The sequence below is a fragment of the Protopterus annectens genome, chromosome 5.part1 (genome assembly GCF_019279795.1).
Source record: "Protopterus annectens isolate FY-2018-M chromosome 5.part1, PAN1.0, whole genome shotgun sequence".
NCBI lineage: Eukaryota > Metazoa > Chordata > Ceratodontiformes > Protopteridae > Protopterus > Protopterus annectens.
The window spans coordinates 371,281,496-371,309,384 of NC_056736.1; the positions used below are offsets into that span (position 1 = coordinate 371,281,496).

At 37.8% G+C, this 27,889-nt stretch overlaps 1 protein-coding gene across 4 annotated transcripts in view; it reads right to left on the minus strand.

Moving 5' to 3' along the window:
- The window catches only part of STIM1 (stromal interaction molecule 1), a 2,200,738-nt gene that overhangs the window by 1,652,691 nt on the left and 520,158 nt on the right, over positions 1-27,889 (minus strand). For all 4 annotated transcript variants that reach the window (XM_044073040.1, XM_044073041.1, XM_044073042.1 and 1 more), the window contains exon 4: positions 87-198. In XM_044073040.1, coding sequence (XP_043928975.1) covers positions 87-198 — 112 coding nt within the window. The remainder of the gene's footprint in view (positions 1-86; positions 199-27,889) is intronic.

Consider the following 27,889-nt stretch of genomic DNA (forward strand, 5'->3'; position numbering starts at 1 on the left):
TTTTCATAATGCACATATATGACCAAACACTGCTATCAGTATACATAAAACATAAAACTAAATTTGCATGGTGCTGTAATGCTGACCTGGGCATGGCATGTCCACTAAGCTGTAGTTTTCTGAAGGCCTCTTCATACTGTGGTAACTCCACATAGTTAGTAAGCCACTGGACCACTTCTTCCACTGTCCAGTTATAGACTGGAATGAAACAAAAACATTTATTTAGAACTCTCAACCAGAAATTTAGTTTTCCCATTCAATTTGCAGTTATTGTGGTACAAGCAAAATAGAACAGACATTCTCCTTACATGCCTAGCTAAGACTTTCCACCCAAATGCTGCTCTGTTGTGTAACATTTGAAAAAATAACAGAAGCAGCAATAAAGATGACTGTGGTATTGATGCGTCATTTATGTCTGCATGCATCAATATTAGGGTTCATTACAGTTCATTCAAATAGAACTGCACATAGGGTATGAGAAAGTGCTGTACGTGCTACAAGCAGTTGAAGTGTATGATGGTACAGTGCCGACATGAGCTTATTCTACCAATCATTGCTTAATGGATTACTCAGAAGATATTCCTTTGCGGCTACCAAAAAAAAAAGTCAGAGACCCATATCTCAAACAGGCTATGCAAGACCAAATTTAACAAAGTTTATTTCAGTCACTTGACATACAGCATGCTGAATACTACATGAATTTAAAACATCACTTTATTTTAAACTTTAATGATAAATTAAGGAGAGCCTGATATATACAGTTATGTGCAAGTCTAAAAATGTGTGCCAAAAAGTGGCCATTGAAAAGGGAGTCTAATTATACATTTGTCATACAGTAGTGAAAATAAAAATCTGAAGTCCTGCCAGTAAAAATAGAAAAAATAAATACCTGCAAGAGAAAATCTGTCCTTGAAGAGAAGAATGTCTGTTTTTAAAGTTTAAATGTATCATTTGCTGATTTTAGTGATTCCTTGACCAGAAAGAAAGTGAAAGAAATAAGTCACCATAATGTATTTCAATTTGTTGCTGTCATTCACAGACATCAGGGGAGGCTCATGGCAATGGACTATTGGGATGTAGCCTCCCAAATGTAAAGAAATAAATATATTTTTTAAATTTGTTACTCGATTTTTCCTCCTAAAAAATACTCAACTTTCTCATTTCAGGAGCTTTTAAGTCATGCAATGAGTTCTGATTTTTGTAAGGAAAAAAAGTCAACTGACTCAGCTAAGCTATTATGAACAGTCCTGCCAACTCAGCTATGTTATTATCATAACAGCCCAGACTTTATGCATACAGCCCCCACCCTAAAGGTAAGTTCAACTTATTATGGTTCCTCCTATAATTTCAAGGGAGAGGCAATAGCTTTAATCTGCGGGATGCTACAACAGCAATTATAAATGGTCCAGTCTTCACAACGAGACTAATGCCTAAAGCAGTTCAAGTCAAAAATGAAAAAAATACAGTGTTACTTGTAGACTGGAGAATTTTTTTTTAACTGTACTACATATGTGCCACTGCCAGTCAGTCTGAAGGATGGTATCTATTTTTGTGTGTCTGTGTGGACTATATGTGGATATGTTTGGGTGGGTTGCATGCTATGCAACTGACAGTAGCACATTACTGTGACTATTTATATATTTATCCATTCATCTCATCACAATCAGACATCTGTGGTATGCAGTCATACAAGAGGTTGTTATTAGTGGACAAGTGATTTTATGTGCAGGGGAAGTTGCAATGGCTTGCACTATACGATTCTAATAGTAGGGAGCTAAAATACATTACTGTGGCCATTATTTATATAATCATTCTTTAAGGTGGTAAAAATCAGACATGTGAGGTGTACATAATAAACCAAGTTTCTACAATTGCTGGGTGTGAAGCTCCCTGTAAATGAATGACTAACTTGAGCAAATGACAGCAGGTTCAACATTTTTTCTGGCTTTGCAGGGCAAATGTGTGTTTGGATGAAGCCATTTGTGTGTACTTTACTGTGGCTACTGTTTGTGTGGAACAAAGCTGAAATACATTGCTGTGGCCACTTTATCACAACTAGAAGCCTGAAGTGCACACAGGCAAGATGGCTATAATTGTTGGATAGGAGGCCATCTGTCAATGAAGGCAACTGACCCTGTTGCTAGTTGTCATGCTAAACAACCAAAAATCTGGCTTTGTAGCAGTAGTGCGCATCTGCGTAAAGCAAGCTGGAATACTTTGTGTAAAAAAACTGGCCATACTAATCAAATATCTGAGGTGTACACAGTCAATAAAATGTCTAACTGGTGGGTACAGGGGATGTTCAATGGGTGAAAATGTGTGTGTGTGTGTGTGTGTGTGTGTGTGTGTGTGTGTGTGTGTGTGTGTGTGTGTGTGTGTGTGTGTGTGTGTGTGTACTGCGGTGTATTTAAAAATAATTAGACCAGAATTTATTTCACATTCCATCATAGTCCGGTATTAGCACTGTATGCAATAAGTGGCTATCTTTGACATTGAGTTGTCTGGTTGAATTCTCAGCTGTGTTTCCTTCTGTTTGGAGCCTGCATGCCCTTCTTTGTCTGTTTTTTTTTTCAGGTGGCCTGATTTCCTCCAACACCTTAAAGACATGTTGTAAGTGAAACTGTACTTCTCCAATATGCCTGTAGATAAGCGTGAGTGAGAGAACATCTGTGCCTGGGCATCTTATGCTAGAACTCATTAGTAGGGAGCGAGTGTCAGTATGTCTGCTTGTTTATGAAAACATATTAATTTTTTTCTGCAGGCACACACAATATTAAGGGTACATATCTAACTCTTATGGATAGCAGTGGAAAAAATTAATATAATTATCTTTCAAAAATAAGACATGTAACCTTGTTCCACAAATTTCTTTAACATGATTTTTGAAAAAAAATGAAACCTGATGTTACACGCCCAAGAATCTCAAGAGTTTGTGCTTGTTTATCTTTTGCTGGATGTATCTGTACCTCAGCTCTGTCTTTCTCATCATCTGGTTTCAAGCAATGTAAATCTTAACCATACCCATATATCATTATACTATTTTAAGTCTGCCCAGTTAAAGATTCAATCTTTTGTTATACTATTCACTTATCTAACACCATACCTGTATATTATCAATTATATTAGCAATGTTGTCAAGAACTGAAAATCAGAAATAGCGCTTTGAAAGACCTCAGGTGCTGATAAAATATAACATGAAAATCTGAAGAATTCATATATTCTTAAATGTATATTAAATGCACAGACGTGGAACACTGTTTATATTAATATACAAAGCTCCCCAATTATTGTAATGCATACAAACTACTTAACATTTATTAAAGCAGTACCAACTAGTGTACAAAGCTGATAATGTTCTCTCTTTATAGCACTATTAAAGTCTTCAAGATCTGTAAATATACAAGTCTTATCACATGTCACAACACTCACCTTATTATTCACCTAGTTGGTACATTCTTTCTGCTTCTTAATCACACCCATGATCTCTATCTTATACATCTCTTATGTCTACTTCTCAGAGTATATGAACTGCCAAATTGATGGAATCTAGCTGAATGTGAACTCCTGGCAAATAGCACAGACAAGCAAATAAGCTTTTACAGTCACAAAGCAAACCATCACACTTTACCTGGAATCATGAATTATTTTCAACATGTTAAAGTTTTGATAAGTCAAAAATCCAAATACAGATGGCAATTTTACTGCAAGTATCTGAAATTAAAGTTTGCGTTTCATAACATATTTGCAATTAAACAATTTCTGATTGTTGACATTTGATCACCTGAATTGAGAAACTTGCAAATGGAAGACTTCAGTTTACCCTCATTCAATCTGAGCTTCAAGCATTTCAAAAGACATTCCAGTTTGCTCATGTCTGGTTTAAACACCACATTATTTATTTTGAGCATATCTTCCCAAATTTCTGACTGTGCTTCAAACTGTGCGTGTTAAACTCTTGCAGAGGATGGACATTAACATTTCTGCTGCCCATAACTGGGCCATCATCATGGATTTGTTCTACCACATAAATTTGTTCTCATATTTTACACACTTTAGCAAATAAATCTTTTACCACAACCTTTACAAAATTGATAAAAAATGCACATACTGTTCTTTAATTATGCTTAAGTCACATTTTGTTGTTCATTTCAATATTCGTTATGCATCTTGCAGCTCATTTGCACTCCATTTCTACTCATCTTTTTTTTTTCTTTTAAAAAAAAAAAACTTATTGAATTATCACTTGCATTCATATAAAAATAATCAAACTATATTAACACGGCATTCTACTTCACATATACTGCTATACATCATATAACCTAAGCAACATTACATAAATTATTCAATTCCTACCTTCTTTTTAAAGAAGCATCATTAGTAAACCATCACTTACTACATAAGCAAGCATACACTTGTATAAATGAAAAAACACACCAACACAATCCTACTTGCAAGCATTTTACATCAAAAACTGTACTAACACACTCCCAGTTGCAAACATTATACATCACTTATAATCTACCCAATCTTTCCTCACTCAAACATTACATAATTCATTTAAGTCCTGCCATCTTTTAAACCTCATTTCTCCCTTGTAAGTATTGTTCCTGCAATTCCCATTTTTTTACTATGTAGTTTGCTCCTACCCTTTTCTAAAGATCTCAATTCCAGTTGTTTCATCTCTGTTACTACATTCACTACTTCTAGTACAGTTGGTTTAAGACTTTGATTTCCACTTTCTAGTAACTGTTTTTTTGGGCAGCAACCATAAGACACATCAATGCCTTACCATGTCTAGGCAATTCTGATTCTGTATTATAGCTCAGAAAAATCATCTGCCTCATCAGACCAACCTGCCCACCTAGAATCTCAGACCGTCCATCCCACAAGGAATCCTTAAAGTCTGCCAACTCACTGCACTCATAGAAAGTATGTTCCCAATTACCACTTTCTTTCCCTTCACACCTGCAACATTTGCTGTCTGCCTGAGGAAAAATTCTCTGTAGTCTATTTTATTTATTTGACATTTGTTAACCATGAATTTCCGACTGAGCCAGTGCCCTTTTTCAGTAGGGAGAAAATCTCCACAAAAAGTAACACAAATTTTAACATAGAGGTTTATCAAAAAACATTACAATATAAAAAAGGGAAATATAGAGTAAAATACATTTGAATACAAACAATAAAGCTGTGAATTAGAGTACAGAATTTGCTGTTAACAGTCAAGAAAATTCACAGGAAACATTGTTACAATAGAGGAAGGGGCAATAGAGATGAATTTAATTCTTAATTTGAATTGATTTTATCAAAGCAGCAAAAGGTTGCAATTCGTGTTTGGGTGCTTGATGTCAGCCACGCAAATCCACAAGAGCTCTTATCCAGTGTGTTTCTCTCGTCCACAGCTACTTCAACGGTGTTCAAAAATTTCCCTTTTGATTACTTTTAGGGAGAGCAAAGAAATATTAAACAGAAGTCTGCATTTTTATACCAAATGCTACTAATGATCCAATGGAGTCAGAAAGCAGTTAATACCCATATGTTCTGCACAAAATACTGGATTCATATGTGCACAACTATATATACCCTTATTTAGTTAACATGCCTTGCTTTTACAACAGAAACTAAGTGCTCATTCAAGCGAGGAAAGATCACCACAATTACTGAAAGAGTTGAAAGATGATGTGCCAAAAAAGCTTAATGAACACCTACAACAGTACTGCAGCTAGATAAGACTTGGCATATGAGAGAATCCGCAGTGGTGCAGCGGTAGTATTGTTGCTTCACAGCAAGAGGTTCTCCCATTCGATTGTCTCGGCTGGAGTGTGGGGAGTGCCTTTTGTGTGGACTCCGCATGTCCTCCCCGCGGTTGGGTGGGCATTCGAAAGACATACGTGAATGGGTGTGCCTTCGTTGAAGGTTGGATGTCGAGCTGGCACCTCGGCATTCATGAAAATCTACTGCCAATCATTAGCGGACCGGAGTTCCGCTGTGGCGACTCCTAACCGGGAAAAAGCCGAAAGACAATGAGAGACCTCAATTACCAAAATCAGAATTGGTAAGCAGAAGAGGTACTGTAAAATCAGAGATGTCAAAACAACACAAAGCATTGTAAAAAAAGACAATAGCTGTTAGAAAAATGTGTATCTGAATATATGAGAAATGCTAGTTTAAAAGCAAAGTAGTATGTAATGCATTTTATTCTATTAATCATATAAACAGAAAGGATAAATTCATGTGTAAATGCAAGTAGTTTTGAAACCACAGTGTGGCTTGAAGCAAGCTGACCTTCAACCCTGGCAGATGCTAGCTTAGCAAGTTTTAATGTTTATGCTTTTCAGAAATGATTATCTGCTGGGTCAGGAAATTAGATATGTGAAATAATGAAATCTTCTGCTCTTTCCTGCTGGGATGATTTGGCCTTGTATATGTGTTACTGAGATAGCATGCAGCTGGTGGGAAAGTGTAACAGTGAACAAAGATGTGTATTAAAAGACTGAATCTGCTATTGTATTCGAACTGATATGAAACCTTGAAGAAGTAACTTTACAGAAAGACATTATGTCTGACCAGGTGGATAGCAAGGCCATATTGTTACCAGAGGAAAACTTTTTTAAAATATACAGCATCAGCAGTTTTATGAATAGAGGACTGTAAGCTAAAGTGATGTAGATGCCCTGTGACATATCACGTCAGTAAGGTGGGCACAGCTTAAATGTTAAACCTATATAAACTTGTGTGCTTCCTGTTTCATGTTAGACAAAATTCTGTACTTGTACGTTTTTTGCCTCCTGGTGTACACTAGTAAACTTTTGAATCTGAACCTCCTGTGTATTGAATTCTTAATTTTATTTAACAGTTTGGTCCTTCTTAGCCGGAATTCCCTCGGACAGCTGCAGATCAGAGTCTACCGGTGGTAGAATACTGCGCAGGAGAAGTTACCGAAACGGTTCTTCTTGGGTGAAAAGACCTCCGACTGAATTGTCGCTTAAAGAGGCTGGCCACTTTCTGATCTATGGCCGAAGAACGGATATTGGACGATTCAATACCGGAGGCTCAGGTAGGAAGAATTTGCCTTTTTTCTGTTTTAGATCAGGGACTAGGTTACAGTATATTGTTGTCAAGATTTGTTTTGCAGATCAGGGACAAAAGGAAGTACTGTATATTTGGTCATAGATCAGGGTAACAGAATAAGGTAGGCAGTTATTCTAGATAAACTGTGAAAAGGAACTGAGAACTTGATATCACGTGATAAAAAGGGTTACGTAACATTTTCTTTGCCATGGGAAATCAGTGCACTAAAACATCGCGAAATCCGCCCCTAACCGAAGACGCAAAATACATGCAATTACAACGTTCTGATAACGTTAGGTATTATACGAAATGGGTTAACAAATATGAATTTGATGGTAAACTAGATAAGACTTCACTAGTTAAACTCCTTAAGCAACTTAAATCTGATGCAGGAGGTCAGGCAAAAAAGCAACGCCAATTAGGCATTCCTCAGGCACACAGGTGGATTGAGGAAGCAAATCGTAGAGAACAGAAGCTTAAAAATTCAAAAACATTATTCTTAGACAAAGAAGATAATAACTTGGTAATAGCAACAGCTTCTCCTCCTCCTCCCTTGCCTCCTCCTTTACCCTTTTCAGGATATGAAGCGAGTGGACAGGCTGGTCCGCCTCCGCATTATCCTGAAGTTTCAGCAAGACCACAACCATTTGTTAGAGATCCTATTGAAACTAGGTCCCGAACACATAAAATACATAGGGACGCAGAATCATATCAAATAGAGAGAAACCTACAGGATGAGAGTGAGGAAGAAATATGCCCACTTATAGAAGTTCCAAATCCTCAGGCAGGGCAGGAAGGGCAAAACTCAACACTCTTAGTATATAGACCATGGACACCGGAGGATATCCGGAAAGCTACTGAGGGAATCCCCATCCGAAAGTTAATTTTACAAAGTTTTTGGAAGATTTACAAGGCATGAGGTTGAGTTACCACTTGAATGGGGAAGAAGTAGAAAAAGTAGTAAGACAAATTATAGGTCCAGATTGGCACACGATTTGTGGCACCTGGAATCCTCGTAATGCAGAGTTTAAACCACTCCCACATAGTGACGCAGAATTAGACAACAGAGTGAAAGGTCTTACAGACCGAATCTCTGAGAAATGGAAACCTAGAGCAGACTGGACTTGCATTAATCAATGCATACAACAGGAAAATGAGACAATAGATGGGTACTATGCTAGATTATTAGAATGTTTTAATAATCATAGCGGTATGTCGGTTCCTGAAAACCAAACGAATGATTCCCCGTATGAACAACAATTGAAAAATGCATTTTTGAAAGGTTGCATTGCACCTATTAGTAGCTTCATTACAAAGCATATGATAGACCATCGAACAGGGAGGCTACAAGCCTTACTTGAATATGCTAGACATGCTGAAAGACATTTTAATAGTAAAAAGAAAAAGAAGACGCAAGTCTTCACTGCTGAAGACGGAGCTGAAGTGTTTGTGTTACAATCAGGTAAAAAGGGCAAGAAGAATGCTCAGGGAAACAAACAGTCTGACAAATGATCAGAAGACTTTGAAGAAAGGAAAAAAAGAGGTGAATGCTTCAAGTGCGGGGAAAAAGGGACATCTAGCAAGGGATTGTAAGCAAAACAAAAAGGTAATTACAGAAGATAATGGAGATGAGGACTGACTATATGATAGTGAAGATACATCATGCGAAAGTCAGAAATCATCAGGAAAAGTTAATGAACGAAAAACAAATGTAAATGTGATAGAAGGAATAGAGGAAGTGCAAGTAGATATGGAGGATGAAGAAATAGAAATTTTGGACTTAGCGTTATTGAGCTTAGAGCTCTACTTAGCAGATACGAAACCGGAAGTTACACTTCTGGTAGAGGGAAGGGAAGTCAAATTCCTGTGTGACTCAGGAGCGTCACGGACTTTGATACACCCCTCCAAGTTACCAGAACATTCCAAATCACCTGATTATATACTAGTAAAAGCCGCAAATGGACAGCTATACAGGGAACCACTTTCCCATGATATAGCAATAACTGACCCTGTTTCAGGTATGACCCAGAGAAGTAAAATTGTTGTTTCTGCAAAGTGTCCAGTAAACCTATTGGGCAGGGACCTTATGCAGATATTTGGCATAGCAGTAGTTCCAACTGTACAAGGTATGGAGGCGCAGAGACAAATGGATACCTTTGTAGTGCGATCGGAGGGTGAAACTTTTTACTGGTACAGCCAGGACCTAGTCATGACTGGTCCAGGGGCAGTAACTGAGGAACTGATGAACGTAGCCATCAGTAAAGCTCCCTCCCTCGACACTGATCGACAGCATTTGTTACACTGTACTCTATACTACTGTACTACACCAGGACCTGATAGAGAGTATGAGCAAGAATTGTTCAGAAATCGTGCAACTAGACTAGTATTGCGTACTTTGTACTGGGATACTGAGGGGAACAGTGTAGTTAGCTGTTCATTACCTCATGAATTCCTTGCATTATATAGATCAAATCGATTACCACATGTCAGCTTGACAAAGAACAAAAGTGTAAAATGGGCAGACAGGAGAAAAAGTAACAAGATGGGAGAAACAGACTGATTTAGAACTGTCAGAACAAGGGATACAGAAACAAAAACTGAATTGGTTGACACAGACACATCCAGCTGTACACTTGCAATCTAGCGAGGACAGCTGATTAGCATTTTTATTAGAAGAAGAAGAAAAGGCCTTGTGTGAAATTCCGACAACTCTTTGGTCAACAGGCAAGTCAGATGTAGGACTTATTCGAACAGCAGGACCAGTTACAATTACCCCAAAGTCAGCTTTTAGACCACAGAAAAGACAATACCCTTTGAGAAAGGATGCAGAAATAAGAATCAAACCTATAATAGCAGCATTACTCAAAGAAGGAGCACTGGTAGAATCTCCTGATTCACCATGTAATACACCCCTATTTCCTGTTAAGAAAGTGAATGGGGAATGGCGGATGGTACAAGATTTACAAGCTGTAAATAATGCAGTAATACCTAGAGCACCTACGGTGCCAGACCCACATACTTTGTTAAATGATTTAAACCCGCAACAGAAGTATTTCTCTGTGGCAGATATCAGCAATGCTTTCTTTTCAATACCTATACATCCTGACAGTCAATAATGGTTTGCATTTACATTTCAGGGTAAAAGGTATACATATACTCGACTACCACAGGGATATTGTGAGAGTCCAACAATATTTGCACAAGAAATGGCTAGCAACCTGGCAGGGTTTACCCCACCGGGAGGTAGTCAAATTCTACTTTATGTAGATGACATCTTGCTAGCAGCCCCCACCCAGCAACAATGCAGGGAGGATACTGTAGCATTATTGAAATTTTTAGCAACACAAGGACACAAAGTAAACAAAAGTAAGTTACAACTTTGGAAAAAACAAGTTAGATACTTAGGATATGTAATATCCAATGAAAGTAGAATATTAGACGAGGAAAGAAAAACAGCAATCTTACAAGCACCCAAACCAGCAACCAAGAAGGAAATGATGTATTTCTTGGGTACAACTAATTTCTGTCGGAGCTGGATACCAAATTATGCTTTGGAATCTGCTCCACTGACTGACTTGATATATAAGACACCAATGGCAGCACAAGATATTTTACAATGGACACCTGAAGCAGAAACAGCTTTCTGCAGGTTGAAGCAGTTGATAGCTTCTTCATTAGTTTTAGGACTTCCAAATTATCACAAACGGCTCTTTCAGACCGTAGATTGCAAGCAAGGATACATGACGTCAGTATTGACGCAACAACATGGGGATAAGCAACGCCCCATAGCCTATTATTCATCGCAGTTAAACCCAGTGGCACGATCTTTGCCTCACTGTGTACAAGCAGTAGTTGCAACTGCAATGGCAGTACAGGCTTCAGCCTCAGTGGTGTTATTCCACCCTCTTACATTGAGAGTGCCTCATGCAGTTGCAATAATTTTACTGCAAGAAAAAGTGGCATACCTTTCTCCTGCTAGACACCTTTCATGTATGACTATACTGCTGAGCCAACCTCATTGAACGATGTACGACATTAAATCCATCAACATTACTTCCAACTCCTGCGGATGGCACACCACACAGCTGCCTGCAGGAAATTGAACAGTTAGCCTTGCCTAGACAAGATGTCACAGATATGCCCTTGGATAATGCCGAGGTGACATATTACGTGGACAGCTCATGCAGAAGGCGTCCTACAGGAAAGAATCTGGTAGGGTATGCAGTAGTTACAGACACTGAAATTCTAGAAGCCCAATCCTTACCACATAACTTATCTGCACAAGCAGCAGAATTGATAGCTTTGACGCGGGCATGTACTTTAGCAAAAAACAAGCGTGTAAACATATATACTGATAGTCAATATGCTTTTTCTACAGTACATGTATTTGCGCAACAATGGAAAAATAGAGGAATGATAACATCTAGTGGAAAACCTATTAATCATGCACAATTTATTTTGGAGTTATTAGAATCTATTCAGTTACCTACCAAAGTAGCTATTTGTAAATGTGTAGCTCATACAAAACAACAGGATAAGATTTCGAAAGGCAATGCACGAGCTGATGCAACTGCAAAGCAAGCAGCCTCAGACTCAGAAACTTTACTTTTGAATGAGGAATTACAACCCTCTGAGATTTTAGATTTAGACATGTTAAAAACAATGCAAACGCTTACTACAAAAGCAGAAAAACAAAAATGGGAAAAACGAGGTGCAATTCTTGAGAATGGACTGTACATTTCCAAAGAGAGAAAACCGATATTGCCGTCTAATTTATTTAGATATGCAGCTTTGTTGAGCCATGGGCAGTGCCATGTCTCAACAGGGGGGATGGTACAGTTAGTAAACAGAATATTCCAAACATATGGATACACAAACTACACAAAAAAATTTTGTGGAGCTTGTCATACTTGTAGCAAGCACCATGCACAAGGGGCATTTAAAACCAAGCAAGGAAGTTTTCCTATACCACCATATCCGTTCCATACTATTTGTATGGATTTCATAGAATTGAATAAGTGTGAAGGGAAAAAGTTTTGTTTAGTTATCGTAGATATGTTTTCCAAATGGGTAGAAGCTTTCCCAACCAAAATCCCGGATGCAGCAACAGTGGCGAAAGCCCTGATAAAAGAAGTAATCCCTAGATTTGGCATTCCGGAAAGGATTTATAGTAACAACGGCACACATTTCATGAACCAGACAATTCAGCAACTTGGGAGATTTTTTGGTATCTCCTTAAAGAACCATTGTGCCTACCACCCACAGTCAGCAGGACTGGTGGAAAGGTACAATGGGACCCTTAAGAATAAACTAAGGAAGTTAGTTGAGGAGACCCAAAAGAACTGGATATACTGTCTGCCTTTAGCACTGCTGCGTATGAGAACGGTTCCAAACGTGAGGGGTTTGACTCCCTTTGAAATGATTTTTGGGAGAGCATATTATGTGCCTCAGTGGAAAGCTCTCATGCCTGCAGAGCAAGAGGCTGACAGTTCATTAGCTAGTTATATGAGGAAACTGTTAACAAATAAATCTGTTTTGCAGTTTAACTCTTTTTCAGATAAGGAACAGACCAGACCGGTAGAAACAGTCTTGGCCCCCGGGACGTGGGTGTGGCTGAAAGTGACGAAAAGGAAGAATTGGGCGAGTCCAAAGTGGGAAGGACCGTACCAGGTTCTGCTGGCAATGCCTACTGCAGTTAGAGTGGCCGAGAGGACGTCCTGGGTTCATTTGACACACTGCAAACCGGTAAAGAACTTTCAACTTGATAAAAACTTTGTGACTGATACAAAATCAGACCAAGATGGCCAAAAACAAAGCAAATAGAAATTTAGATCAACTCCAGAGATGTTGCATAATCATTTTGTTGAGTATACATTTATTGACTGTAATTGTGACAATTTTCCTCTTGTTGTGGTTTATCCTACACACAACCACACAAGTGAAAGTGGGAAGGCGTGACGAAACGTCTATAGACTGGCATCCAAATTTTAACATACCTAGCCATGAAGCGTGTATATGCAGAGACTATGAACATTTCAAATTGCTGGGTTTGTACAGCTATACCAACAGCATATGGAGGACTGATAATGTCCGCTGTCCCTTTGGGGATAAATGAGACTTGGGAGAATTTACTCTTTGATACAGGAACTGTGAGATCACAGGACAAAATAGCTTTATTTTTACCTGTCACACAAAAAGGAATTGTATGTTTTTACAAAAATGATACTCTCCAGGTAGGCTGGAGCAATTGTAATATAACCATATCTTACCGGTGTTATATTAAGAATAGTAATGGCAATACTTTTTGCAATACTAATTATGACTCATATTTGAACTCATTGAAAACAACCATGAATGACATTCGCAAGAATCCTGTTTTGTTTAAACAATTGTCAGTTATAGATCAGAAAATGTTTCATGCAGGGCTAATGCGTATTAGTACTAACGTAGGAAACTGTTATTTTATTTGTGGGAAAAAGGCATATAAATGGTTACCTGAGAATTGGTCCGGCAGTTTTTTGGGTTATTTGGTTCCGGCAATAAGACATACTTGCAGAATTACCTTTGGGTAAGATATGAAACGTGAGAGAAGCAGCCCGAAAACCCGAAGGTCCAGTTGAAATACCTGTAAATCCAGTTGGAAAAATCAAAGCTGGCTGGAAAGACCATAATACAGTGAAAGACAAAAGCAAATTGACTCGTATGGACTTGAGTGACAGTGTTATATCATGGGCAGGAATATTCCCAGCCTATGGAGCAGTCAAATCGATCTGGGAGCGGAGGAAGTTGTCGAAACTTCTCGAAAGTAATGAGTAATGCAACTTTTTCTGCCCTAGAACTGGTGACTGATTAACTGAATGCAATGAGAAGTGTTGTGCTACAAAATCGAATGGCTCTTGACTTCACCCTAGCGGCGAGAGGTGGTACGTGTGCGCTTATCAAAGAAGAATGCTGTGCGTACATACCAGACAACAGGCATGAAATTAATAATCACCTAGAGGTAATTCAGCAAGTATCAGCCATGACTGAACCAGGCCCAAACCCACTGATGGACTTTTTCCAGAATCTATTTGGGGGGTGGGGTTCCATCCTAATGAATATTCTGATTGCCATTTGTGTGGGTATACTCCTAATAGGAGCATGTGTTTGCTGTGGAATTCCCTGCATGAAAAATTAATCAAAGATTTTATTGATGTATCTGTTGCTGAAACTTTGTATCAAGATATTGAGATTGAAAAATTGATCTCAGATGACATTTTTTCTGAAGTATAGATTGAATGACTTGCCTAGCTGAAAATCCTAAGTGGAAAAGGTTAGGAGATGCAATGACACTATGCATACTTCAAAATAGAATAAAAAGTATTAATAGGGGGAAAATGTTAGAAAAATGTGTATTTGAATATATGAGAAATGCTAGTTTAAAAGCAAAGTAGTACATAATGCATTTTATTCTATTAATCATATAAACAGAAAGGATAAATTCATGTGTAAATGCAAGTAGTTTTGAAACTGCAGTGTGGCTTGAAGCAAGCTGACCTTCAACCCTGGCAGATGCTGCTTAGCAAGTTTTAATGTTTATGCTTTTCACAAATGATTATCTGCTGGGTCAGGAAATTAGATATGTGAAATAATGAAATCTTCTGCTCTTTCCTGCTGGAATGATTTGGCCTTGTATATGTGTTACTGAGATAGCATGCAGCTGGTGGGAAAGTGTAACAGTGAACAAAGATGTGTATTAAAAGACTGAATCTGCTATTTTATTCGAACTGATATGAAACCTTGAAGAAGTAACTTTACAGAAAGACATTATGTCTGACCAGGTGGATAGCAAGGCCGTATTGTTACCAGAGGAAAACTTTTTTAAAATATACAGCATCAGCAGTTTTTATGAATAGAGGACTGTAAGCTAAAGTGATGTAGATGCCCTGTGACATATCACGTCAGTAAGGTGGGCACAGCTTGAATGTTAAAACTATATAAACTTGTGTGCTTCCTGTTTCATGTTAGACAAAATTCTGTACTTGTACGTTTTTTGCCTCCTGGCGTACACTAGTAAACTTTTGAATCTGAACCTCCTGTGTATTGAATTCTTAATTTTATTTAACAATAGCTTAAAACTGCAAATCTTTCTCTAATTGGGACAAGGAAATTTAAGTTCAGCCCTGCAGCCACAGACAGGCTTGAGTCTGTTGCCTAGAAAGCCACAAAGAGATAAATAACATAAGCAAGTCACATGGCACATAATATACTCTCAAAAGTTTCAGTGGAAAACCATCCTCCAGTAGTATCCTATGACAATAGCATCTGGCCATACTAGAAGGTAAATTATTACATGAAGTTATCACATGAGGTGTGGTATGCCCAGATGAGATGACTCTTGCAGCTGCAGCAAAAGAAAAATGTCAAGCGCATACTGGTAAAATTAAATTAATAAATTGTTTATCTAAATAGCTAACACTAAACAGAAAGCACAGTTGTGCCCCCACTTACCATAATTGTAGATGTTCAAGTAGATCAGTGTTATAGTACTGATTTTTGGGTCATCCCCAAAGGCCCACAACAGGTCTGATTTCCAGAATCATAACATCCCTAGCCGACAGTCTTCTAAAGACTGACATCTGAACATCAGGGTATAAGAAATGTGTCCATCAGTGTAATCTTCAGGTCTTTCTAAGCAGTAAACAAGCAGTCTGATGGCGGAGGACAGCATGACCTCCCCACTTGTCTATTTTTAGGTGAGAAGCATGAAAAACCACAGAGGCAGTTTGGGGTATAAAAATATCTATGTAAACATTTCCAGGCAAAAATCCTAAATCTTCTAGATTTTGTTGCGTATTTGGGAGACGTACATATATCCTCCCATTGTTTCTTTGTGACTTGCTTATCCAATCTCTCTTCCCAATCCTTTATAATCTCCTCTGATTGATTCTTATAGTTATAATGCAATCTTTTATATGCTCTGATAATTATTTCTTTTTTAATGACAGCTTATTTCAAGATTCTATTAAAACTCTACCAGTGCTGGTCTTTCATCAAAGACCCCTCTATTTCTTTCTCTCTCTTTGTCTATACTCTGATATCACTCCATGATAGGAAAGGCAATATCTAACCTGCAATCCAAATAAATTCTTGGTGTCTTCCCATTCTATCATCTTCACCTCTCTAGTTATTTGCTCCCAATACCTTGGATCCTTTGCCAGCTTTCTCCAAAAAACTCCATCCCCCTCTTGCCTAGAGTCTGTATCCCTAATTGCAGTTATCCCTATCATCAGAATCTCCTTTCTCCATGCCCATGTTGGTTTAGTTCTTAGAATACTTTCTATTTTATGGATATAATATTCTGCATGATTATTGTTATTCTCCTTTAAGGCCTACATCTGAAATCCCAGTCTCTCCTGGTTTCTCGAGCTTCCCCCATTTCATCATCATCCCTTTCCATTTTGAATTATAGTTTTCTGCTTGTGATATGTGTAGCAGTCTTAACTGTGTAGCTCTAAAATACCTCTTCAAACTGGGTAATCCCAATCTGTCCTGTTCTACTGAAAGAATCCGCTTATCCCACTTGACTCTTGCCCTCTTCCCCTGCCAGATAAAATCTTTCATCTCTTTATTAATTGCTATCTACAATTTCTCCTTTGGTTGATAAAAATATGCCTGACCTGTGTACAAGACTAAAGGGGCTAAAAACATTTAACTGCTTGTATCTTAATATACATACCTATACAACAAAGCTTCCATTTTCTCATTTTTGTATTATCTTTTGTTAGTCTCTTCTCACATATCCTTAGCTGCCACACTAGAATCATTTTTAATCCACACTCCTAAATATTTTATGTCCCCATAAATATGGACATTCCTGAATAAATTCAAGTGTGGGTGCAGAATTTACTGCTATTGCCTTTGCTTTAGCTTCATTAATTTTGTATCATAAAAAATCTGAAACTGTCTCAAAATGTTGCACAATACTATAATGTCTTTTTCTGGTTTTGTCAGGTATAAAATAATATCACCTGCAAATAAAGCCAGGTTTTCATGACTAGCATGCCAAATATTATCCTTGAATTTTTGAGTCCCTCATTTTCTTTGTCAGTGGTTCTAAATGCAATGCAAATAATAAAGGGAAGAAGACACCCCTGCCTGGTTCCTCTGCTCAAGCAGAAATTATCAGAGAGGGCCCCACCCACTTTAATTTTCACCTCCAATCCCTCATATATCCTCCTAACTAACCTAATATTTTTTTCAGGAAATGCAAATGCTTCCATTGCCCTGCTAATAAAATCCCAAAAATTACTCTGTCAAATGCTTTCTCTGCATCAAGACCCACCAACGACCATGGCATTTTCTTACATTCTGCTTCCCTCTGGATCATTAATGTTCTGTCAATATTGCCAAATGTGTGCCCCCCACACTGAACTTCACTCCCACAAAACCAGAGTGATCAATATCTATCGGTTTTGGCTTTACTTTTGCCATTCTTTTAGCCATTATTAACATGAGCACTTTATAATCAAGGTTTAGTATTGAAATGGGCCTGTATGAAAGCTGGATCTGATGGATCTTTACCCTCTTTAGGTATTGCAGCTTTTTTCTAGGATGGTGGTACTTCTCCTAAGATACTGTTCAACAAAACCTTCCAGACCTTTATAGTTTTTTCCTCCTAACTTCCACAGGAATACCATCTATTCCTGGAGACTTTCCTGTAGATTGGTTACACATCACAATTTTTATCTCCTCCCATCCTAACCATTAGTAATTGTGCCTCATCTACCAATAACCTTGGAAAATTTAATTCTTCCATAAACATTTCCATTTTTATCTTTTCTTGATGTTCATATTGCTCTGCTTTAAAGCCCTCACAGAATTTCCAAAATATTTCTAATACCTCTACAGGATATTTTGTTACCTTCCTTTTTACAGGCTCGCTAAATTTGGCGACAGCCCTTTCTACTTTCTGTTGCCCGAGTCTTTGTGCTCTAGTGTTATTATCAAAAAACAGTTGCTTAACAATCTTTTCTAAGCTCATGCATCTTATCAAGGTAATACCTTATTTTTGGCCTAGCATTCTGCAGTTGATTTCTCTTCTTGCTCTTTGAGAGTCCCCCTATTCTGCAATACTTTACCACCTGTCAGTCCCTCTAAATAATTCTCGTTACTTATTAACCATAGCTCCCTTTCTTTTACTTCTACCCTATTTTTAAACTCCACATTAATTTGACCCTACTGGCTACCTACATTTTCAGAAGAAAATTCTATCCTCTCTAACAGCTCCTGAATAATCTCAACCCATTCCTTAAATTCCTCTCTTTTCAACAGATAGGTGGGAAAGCGCCAATGCCTCATTTTTATTTCATTACCCTGTGCTTTTACTTTAGCTATTATTGGCGTATGATCTGAAATAGTTATTGGGTGAGTATCAAGGCCTACAATTAAATGCACATATTCCTGTGAAATGTAAATTCTCTTTAGCCTAGCCCAGTTTTTATATCGTAGGGCATATGTAAATTCCGAACATGTAGTGCAAAATTCACATCTTCTGTGCCAAATACTTTCATAAATTTCTTCAAAATTCTACCCTCCTTTGTTATATTTTCCCTTTTGGGCCCCCCAGACACATCCTCATTGCTGTGAATCAAATTCCAGTCCCCACCTATAAATAATATTCCTTTCTGGAAACTGATTATTTCTCCCAGAATTTTCTTAAACTCCATTATAGCAGTTTTAGGTGGAACGTAAATACATGGCAGTGTAATCCTCCTCCCTTGCCAGAAGTCCCCTTAGCACTACAAATCTGTCATTATTATCTTTTTCATTTCCTATTACTATCGGAGCTCCTCTTGCAATTAATATATGTACACCTCTTTTCCTTTGTTCCAGGTATTCTACTAAATAACCATCCTGAAAACCTTTCTTCATCAACTTCACATGTTCAGTTCTTTCTAAGCATGTCTCCTGTAACATAGCTATTTGCACTCTATGTTTTAACATAGTTCACTACTCTTTGTATTTTTCTGTGACACTATTTACATTTAAGGACATTAAAGGAAGCATCATTGTATTAAAAATGTATTATTCCCACCTTTTATGTACAACACCTTTTTTGTTAAATGTTCCAGCCTTTTGTGTTACATGCATACATTGTTTGGCAAGTTGAACTTTTATACAGTTGTTTCTTGTTATGTCCATTTCAGACTATGTCACAGCTTATAAAACCTTTTGTTTTATTGTAAGCCCTCAAAAAAAAAAAACACCCCCTAATACCCCCTTAAAACCTATTAACTTAATACTAACGTGCAAGCCTATGTACACCTTCAAATATTGAAGTTTTACCCTCTTAATAGGAACAAAAGTCCCAAACTGACAGCCACACTCTCAGATTTGAGTTAACCAAAAAGAAAGGTTATCCATGCTAAGACACATGGTACAGCCTGTACTCCTACTAAGTGTTGACTGGTTTTGTTTATCATCATGGCTCTCCCAGTTTTTTTTTATTTCTCCAAATCCTTTGGGTTTCTAATACCATGACGGGAATGGACCCCATTCCTAAGTCAAAGTACAATTAAAGTTAATGAAATTAGTATTGTTCCCAGCTGGGAAAAATCTCAATGTTCAGAGAACATTAACTACCTTAGGAATGCCCCTGAATGCTTTCAGAGAACATTAGCTACCTTGGGAAAACCTGTGAATGCTTTCAGAGAACATCTTCTCTTGCCAATTTCTCTTTTCTTTTTTTTTCCCTCAGCCAATTACTCTAAACCAGCCTATAGCCTGTTTCTTTTTAGTATATTGTCTCCATGGTGACATGAGAACCAGGCAGCCAGTTTCACTTTATCTGATTGTTTCCACAGAAACATGAAGACCAGCTGCAGAATTGTTACTGAGCACACATGTATTTGATAGAAAAAAGCATCATAATATTCAATGTCTTATCATTTACTTGCTCTCTCAAAGCTTGTTACTAAATTAATCTAAGGTCTTTAATCCAGTCATTCCCCCATGCAGGAATGAGAAAAAGCACATTCATTTTTCTTTTATGCTTTTTAACCAATTTTCTTTTTACATTGCAGTGCCTACATTTCAACCAAACAGGAAGAGAGAGAGGAGAGAGAAGAAAAAAAAAAAAAAAAAAAGAACAGCAGCACCTGTTTACAATCCCGTTACACTTAGAAATAACTGAAAACAAAAACTTTACTTTATAACATGTAAAGAAAACCACGTGCCACAAAACTGGTAGTATTTAAGGAAAAAAATCTTTACTTAAAATTAACTTTCTCCCTTCTCTTCCCCTCCCCAAAGCACTTTTCCAAACATTCATGACATGAAGTACGGCATATGCTTTAGAGTCCCCCACAAGTCCAACAAATTCTGAAAAAGTCCGATAGTTCCAGATTTTCTTGTTCTGTCATATTTCACAAATATTACTGCATTGCAATCCCATATTAAGTTACTAGTTCTATTACCGAACATCTCCAAAATCCTGTCTCTACTTCATTTTCAACGTACTCTCGATTCTTCTAGTCAACTCTCGTGCTCCCTTCTTTCTCTCCAACATTTTCCATTGAACATTTTGAAAAAGTTTGAGAGGTACAGTCCCTCTGTGGTTTTCATTACCAGAAGAACAAATAGCAGAAACTCCTGTTTCTCAGCTTACTTTTTGTTGGACAAACGTTTGTATTTCCTCCTTAGCATGAACTTCATCAAAAAATGATTTTTCCCTCCAGGGAAGGATACCTTGAAGACAGATGGGTACAGCAGTTTGAATCTCACACCTGCATCTCGACATTCCCTGAATAGTGGAATAAATGTGTTCCTTTTCTGTTTGATATACAATGAGTAATTCTCCACAAACACACTGCTGTAGCCCACTTTTAGTACTTTGTCCTTCTGCCACAGTTTTGTCAGAATCAACTCCTGCTGGTAGGATTGCATTACTATTAAAGGTCTAGGTTGCTTACTTATAGCCAGGTTTGGAGCATACACACAATGTACCCTTTCAACTAACAACTCCTGCTGTGGAATACCAGTCCAGTTGCTTATTTGCGCTTTCATAAAATTAATGCAGTCGGTTCCTTCCAGCTTCTGTGGTACAGCTGCAAATCTCAGGTTTTTCGTGTGTGCTTTCTGTCTTCTAATTCTGTTTTTTTGAAATATCGCTTCCTGAGCAGTCTCGTTCAGACAGCCTTTTCTTCATTTCGACCTCTGATTTTTGCAGCTTTCCCAACTCATCTGAATATCCGTTTAAAGCTTCTTCCATTTTCCAGCCTTTTGTTGTTTGTGTTGATATACTCCATCAGTGTTTTGTTTATTTTACCCATATCTGTATGCAGTTGTCTTATATTTTCCTGTAGGTTATTGGAAGTCATGTCTCAAGGTTGCATTGCTTTTCACTGAACAGCTGCAGAACTTTCCCCAGTGTTTCTTCCTCACTTTTTCGAGCCGATTTTTTTACAGGTCTTCTGTACTTCTTTATTCCTGGCATCCAGACAGTGCACTTACTAGCCAGTTACTGAAATTTATCCATAAACACAAATCCACTGGTCTTCTATGCTGAGTTTCTGTTTTCATGCTGGGAGGCTAGAAATACACCGTTACTCAACGTGCAGCCATCTTGGAAGTCCTTCATCTTGTGTTTGTTCTTACATGTAACTTTTTTATTCTCATTTTTCAGTAAGCCATTGCGAAGTAAATCCTCATCTACAAATATCACTTTCCATTTTTTGTAGCCATCTGTCTTCCCTGATTCCTTTGTATGTGACACACAAGTATATTTCTAATAAGTTATGCAATTCAGCAAACTTGCAGAGTTTGACCAAGTCCCTCAATTCAGTAAAAAATATCAATATTTTCCATGGAAATCTGTGCAGCAATGAGCAACAAATGGCAGAAATATTGTCAATTTTCTTTTAGGCTCATAACAGCTTTGAAAATTCTATCTCACCAGTGCAATACACCATCTCTCTCTCCCTTCTGAATCTGAAACGCATTTTATATTTTAAGGGCTTTTTATCTGTGACATGCAGAGACAAGACGCACTGTACTTTCCCATACTTGTCAAAAATTCTATGTACAGTCATGAATAATCAAACTTCTGTAGCTACATCTTTAAAGTTCTCAGGAAAACCGTGCTGCAGAGACGATTATCCTGGAGACTGTGGCTGTATAATTTCAAAAATGAAAGACAACATAATTTTGTCCTGCTCCAATTGTCATCATGTACCATCTGGTATTCATATACGAAAGGTAAGAGTGGGGCATTAAGCTCTGCAGTGCCAGCTCCACTCAGCTTCACTTTTAGAATGTATAACAAAGTACAGGAAACTGGGTCATGGTTCATCTACTGACACAATTTGGCACCTAAGCCTTATTCAAACATATGCATATATTACAAGCAGCATGGGAGTACAACAGGTAGCATTGCTGCTTTACAGTTCTTGGTCTATGTTTCAGTTCCAGACTGGACTACAATCTATGTTGAATTTGCATGTGCTTCTTGTCAGAGTAATTTTTTGACAAAGTCCAGTTTTCTGCCACATCCCAACCATGTGGGCCAGTAATGAGACTTACTGGGGAGTAATTACACTACAGAAAGTAAACAGCGACAATGGAAATGATCCAAGAGGATTCCATAATCATCCATGTCAAAAGCTATACACATATCAAGAAGGACCACAAAGCAGTAGAAACACTGATCTGTCACCATCAAATCTTTAGCCATTTTAATGGGGGCAGTGGAAAAAAGGTCCTCTCAGTAGCAAAGCCCCCAAAAAATCTTGAGTTTCTCTTCTCCTCTCCTCTGAATCTTTGGCAAACCACCTGCTACAGTTGTGTAGTTAAAGTGCCACACACAACGGAGATAAAGTTGTCAAGTAGGTTTGAGGTCAATAAATATTTTCTTACGAAAAGTTACCAAACCACTTTAAATCACATAGAAAAGACATCAAAACACATAAAATTCTCAACAATTTGCTAAATACTACATAACAGAACTCAGAACCTCTAAACTAGCCTGGTTGAAAGTCCAAACAGGATGCAAGTTGAATACCAAAAACTATGGACACAAAATCTTTGTAGACAGGAATGAATCTGAAACTCATACCAAATGCAATTTTGTAATCTAAAAAGGACAGACTACAGTAATGTCCTTGAATGTACTGCTGAAAGTCTTGAATCTAATGTAGACAATCTTGCCAGCAAACAACTGAATGGAGGCCTTACAAATGGAGAATAAAAAAACCCTTCTTGGTTGCACAGCCTTCACATCATCCAGAGAGTGCTATATCTCTAAAAAAGAATACTGACTTTTACAAAAGAACTCAAAATGATAACGTTCATTCCCCTCGAGGAGTCTGGTATTTTTCCACTGACATTCCATTCGTTCCACATTTATCTCTGAAAGGTATCAAATCAAGACTAATGCTCAGCAAAAAGATGGTTTACATGAAGTGGGATGAAGTGATTTAGGGCAGTGATTAATACCCAGGTCCAAGTACAGAACAGTCATCACTAACACTTCAAAGAGGAAATGGTGAAGAAAAGTTCCAGGATCTTTACCAGAAACTATTTGTTTTTAATTTCACAAGACTGAGCTGAAGAATGTAAGGAAACTGCAAAGCAGATTGGCTGGTGGCAGAACTGTAAGCCAGGTTCCACTACTGTGCCTGATACTACTATATTCATAAGAAACAAAGTCCACGGGTGCCTCAATTTGGATCACAGCCATTGTCCTACCAGCGGTGTGCCTAGCCCAATAATTTTTTTCTTCTAAACCTTTGGTCTCCAACAAACTTAAATTCCATAAGTATACCAGTGGAATTCTTTAGTGTTACATACTGACTCATCAAGTCAGACAATGTAGTCAACAAGAACCAACCAATGCAGGTGACTGAACACAGAACACTATACAAGGAAGTTGGTGAACTGATGTAGGAATATCCACACCCAACCAGATGAGGAGGTATCTACAGTTTGCTCCTGCACCCATCACATACTCAAAGGAGTTGGTGCATCTGCATGAAGTCTGTACCACTGGCAATGTTGTTAAAGTATATAGCCATTTCCCCCCACCACAGATCCCAGCCTGCCTAAGATGCAACAGTGGAGACAACAGTGGACACAGCTGCCTCTAAATGAAGACAAAAAGTTTAAAATAAAAATAAACAAATAAATTGGTCTAGGCAAACAATTGGTAAAACAATGGCCTCAAATGGAATGCCAAGAAATGCTGTATAGTCCATTTTACAAAACACAGCTTACCACAGAAGATGCACTCATTAAGACTGCCACTGTTATTACAGATCCAGGCACTCTTGTAGAAGCCTTATCTTTTAATCACGTTTCCACTGTAGTTAGAAAAACCTACCTGCCTCACTTAGCAATTAAGCCCAATTACAAAGTAACAAAACAATCTTACTTCCACTGTATTCACCTCTTATCAGTCCCTTTGTTTCATACCCATCAAACCATATCACTAAAATGGAGAGGACCCAGAGGTTCTTAAAAAAAAAAGTTGCTGGCCTCAAGTTGCTTAGTTACCTAGATTGACAGGATGCCCTCTCTCTGTACTGTTTCCCAATAACGCCCCCACAGTGATCTACGGTTGGCCTTTTGGGTCAAGAAAGATCTTGCCCTTCTACACCTATTGTTTACCTTTTTTTTCGTTATAAAACTCATGGTTCTACAAACACATATAAAAAGGACTTTAATGCCTAACAAATGAATGGGACATACTGGAGTGACAGGTTGAACAAGTTATTATATCAGTATATTCTCCAACTATGGGATAAACCACCCCTGCATATTAAGCAATACAGCCCCCTAACTAAATTGAAGATTAACCAATTGGATAGGATTTCAAATTCGCCCCAGACCTATCTTTTGTCTCCATCATTGAGGCAGAAGGTAAACTGATTTGGGTGCTATGGTTATTCAGAAAATGGACCAAAGTTTGACTGCCTAGTAGCTACAGACCGCCATACCAGTGATACCCAAACTGCATGCTGTATTACGTAACATGATTTAAAAAAATATATATCTGCATCTAGCATTTATTTGTATGTGCTGTAGTTCTCACCCGTGCAGTCTAAACAGATCTAAGACCAAAATAATCTCCGGCTTGCTACAACTAGGTTTTCCATTAGCATAAGCAGCCCTGTAATGGACCAATGTAAAACATTTTTTTTTTTAAATTAAAGATGAAGTAGAGATTGCTCTCTGCGCATCTCATATGGCTAAGACGTAAACTTTAGGTTGCTTTGAACTATGAAAAGGTATATTAGAAGTAGACCATTTAGGTTGCTCCAATCTATGCTTCTGTAACATATCAGGCCTAATACAAAGGCAAAACAAATAAATCAGGTAAAGTACTACCAAGATCTCCCTGTCATAATGCATCTAGAAGCAAACCTGATTATTTTTATTTGTTTTTAATTTATTAGCCAGGATAGGGCATTGATCTTAATGCACCTTTTTCAAAATCAGACTGGGTAAAACAGACACATGACGAGAGTTAGGTTCACTAATTACTGCAAAGAAATATTTAAACATAATGGCTATACGCAACATGAATATTACTACTATGGTGTGATAAACAAGAAGCTGAGTGCAACAAGTTCAATTTTGTACAATAAAGTATTAGTGATGTTTATACAAGTTACATCTGTGAAAGACAAACACTTTTTAAGGTTTTATGATATCACATGTTACTGTTTGGAGAAAGTTTTTTTAGGGGTACATCTTCAGGTTATTAACATAACTTTCATATACAAAGCTGTTACATAATTATCTAGACCAGAACTACTACTACTACTTTCGGCTTTTCCCGGTTAGGGATCACCACAGCGGATCACCTGTCCACTCATGATTGGCAGTGGAGTTTTACGGTGTCGAGTTGCCAGCCCGGTGCCCAACCCTCCACAGAAGGCACACACACACACTCACACCTAAATGAATGCCAATTAAGGCAAAATGTACTCATTTTTGAGGTTACAGTTTGAACAAGGCCTACCCTATGACAAAACCATTATACAGTGGATATAAAAAGTTTACACACCCCTGTTAAAATACCAGGTTTTTGTGATATAAAAAAATGAGACCACAATAAATCATTTCAAAACTTCTCCATGCTGGGCAAGGGGGATGTCCTTCAAGAATGCAACTGCAGTCATAACATAATGTGATCTATAACCAGTACAATTCAATTGAAAACAAAAATCTGTTAGGGAAAAAATATAAAAAATAAAAAACGTACAATATGCTAGTTGCATAAATGTGCACATGCTTAAAACTAATACTTTGTTGTCTGTGCACACCCTTAAACTAATGCTTTGTTGAAGCACCTTTTGATTTAATTACAGCATTCAGACTTCTTGGTTAGGAGTCTGTCAGCATGGCAATTCTTGACTTGGCAATATTTGCCTCCTCTTCCTTGCAAAAGGGCTCCAAATCTGTCAAGATTGTGATTGCATCTCTTGTGCACAGCCCTCTTCAGGTCACCCCACAGAATTTCTACTGCATTTAGGTCTGGGTTCTGACTGGGCAACTCAAACTTCAATTTTCTTCTGGTGAAGCCATTCTTTTGTTTATTTGGATGCATGCTTGGGGTCATTGCCGTGTTGAAATGTGATATTCAAGGTTTTGGGCCAAAAGTAACTGGTATTTGGAACTGTTCATAATTCCTTCCACCTTGACTAAAGCCCCAGTTCCAGCTGAAGAAAAGCAACCCCAAAGCATGACACTGCCACCACCGTGCTTCACCATGGGGATGGTGTTTTTTTGGTGATGCAAAGTGTTGTTTCTGCTCCAAACATACCCTTTGGAATTGTAGCCAAAAAGTTCAACCTTGGTCTCATCAGACCAAAACACACTTTCCCACATGCTTTTGGGAGACTAAGTATTGTTTTGGAAATTTTAGCCAGGCCTGGAAGTTTTTCTGTGTAAGTAAAGGCTTCTATCTTGCAACCCTACTCCATAGTCCAGACATATGGAGAATACGGGAGATTGTTGTTACATGTAGTACACAACCAGTACTTGCCAGAAATTCCTGCAGCTCCTTCAGTGCTGCTATAGGTCTTTTGGTAGTCTCTCTGACAAGTTTTCATCTTGTCTTTTTATCAACTTTGGAGAGACATCCAGTTCTTTGCAAAGTCACTGTTGTCCTATATTTTCACCACTTTTTAATGACTGTCTTCACTGTGTTCCATGGTATATTCAATGCTGTGGAAATGTTTTTGTACCCTTCTCCTAACTGATACCTTTCAACAATGAGATCCCTTTGATGCCTTGTAAGCTCTCCATAAACAAACCATGCCTTTTGCTGTAGCAGGCAACTGAATACATGTCAGAAAAATCCTAGTAGGACAGATGAACTTTATTTGGGGTTAATTAGTCTCTTTAATTGATGGCAGGTATGTACCCAAGAAGACTGAATGTTGTAATTAAATCAAAAGGTGCTTCAACAAAGTATTAGTTTAAGGCTGTGCACACATAGCAAAGTATTAGTTTAAGGGTATGCACACTTATGCAACCATCGTATTGTACTTTTTATTATATATACATTTTTCCCCGTAACAGATGTTTGTTTTTCAATTAAATTGTACAGGTTATAGGTCACATTAAATGTGGAAAAAGTTTTGAAATTATTTATTGTGGTCTCATTTTTTTTATATCACAAACACCTGGCATTTTAACAGGGGTGTGTAAACTTTTTATATCCACTGTACCTAGTAAATCCAACAAGTAGGGCACTGAGGACCACAAACAATGGATATAACTATAACAACACCTTTATTATAACAGACACATGAACGCACTAATAAATTACTGC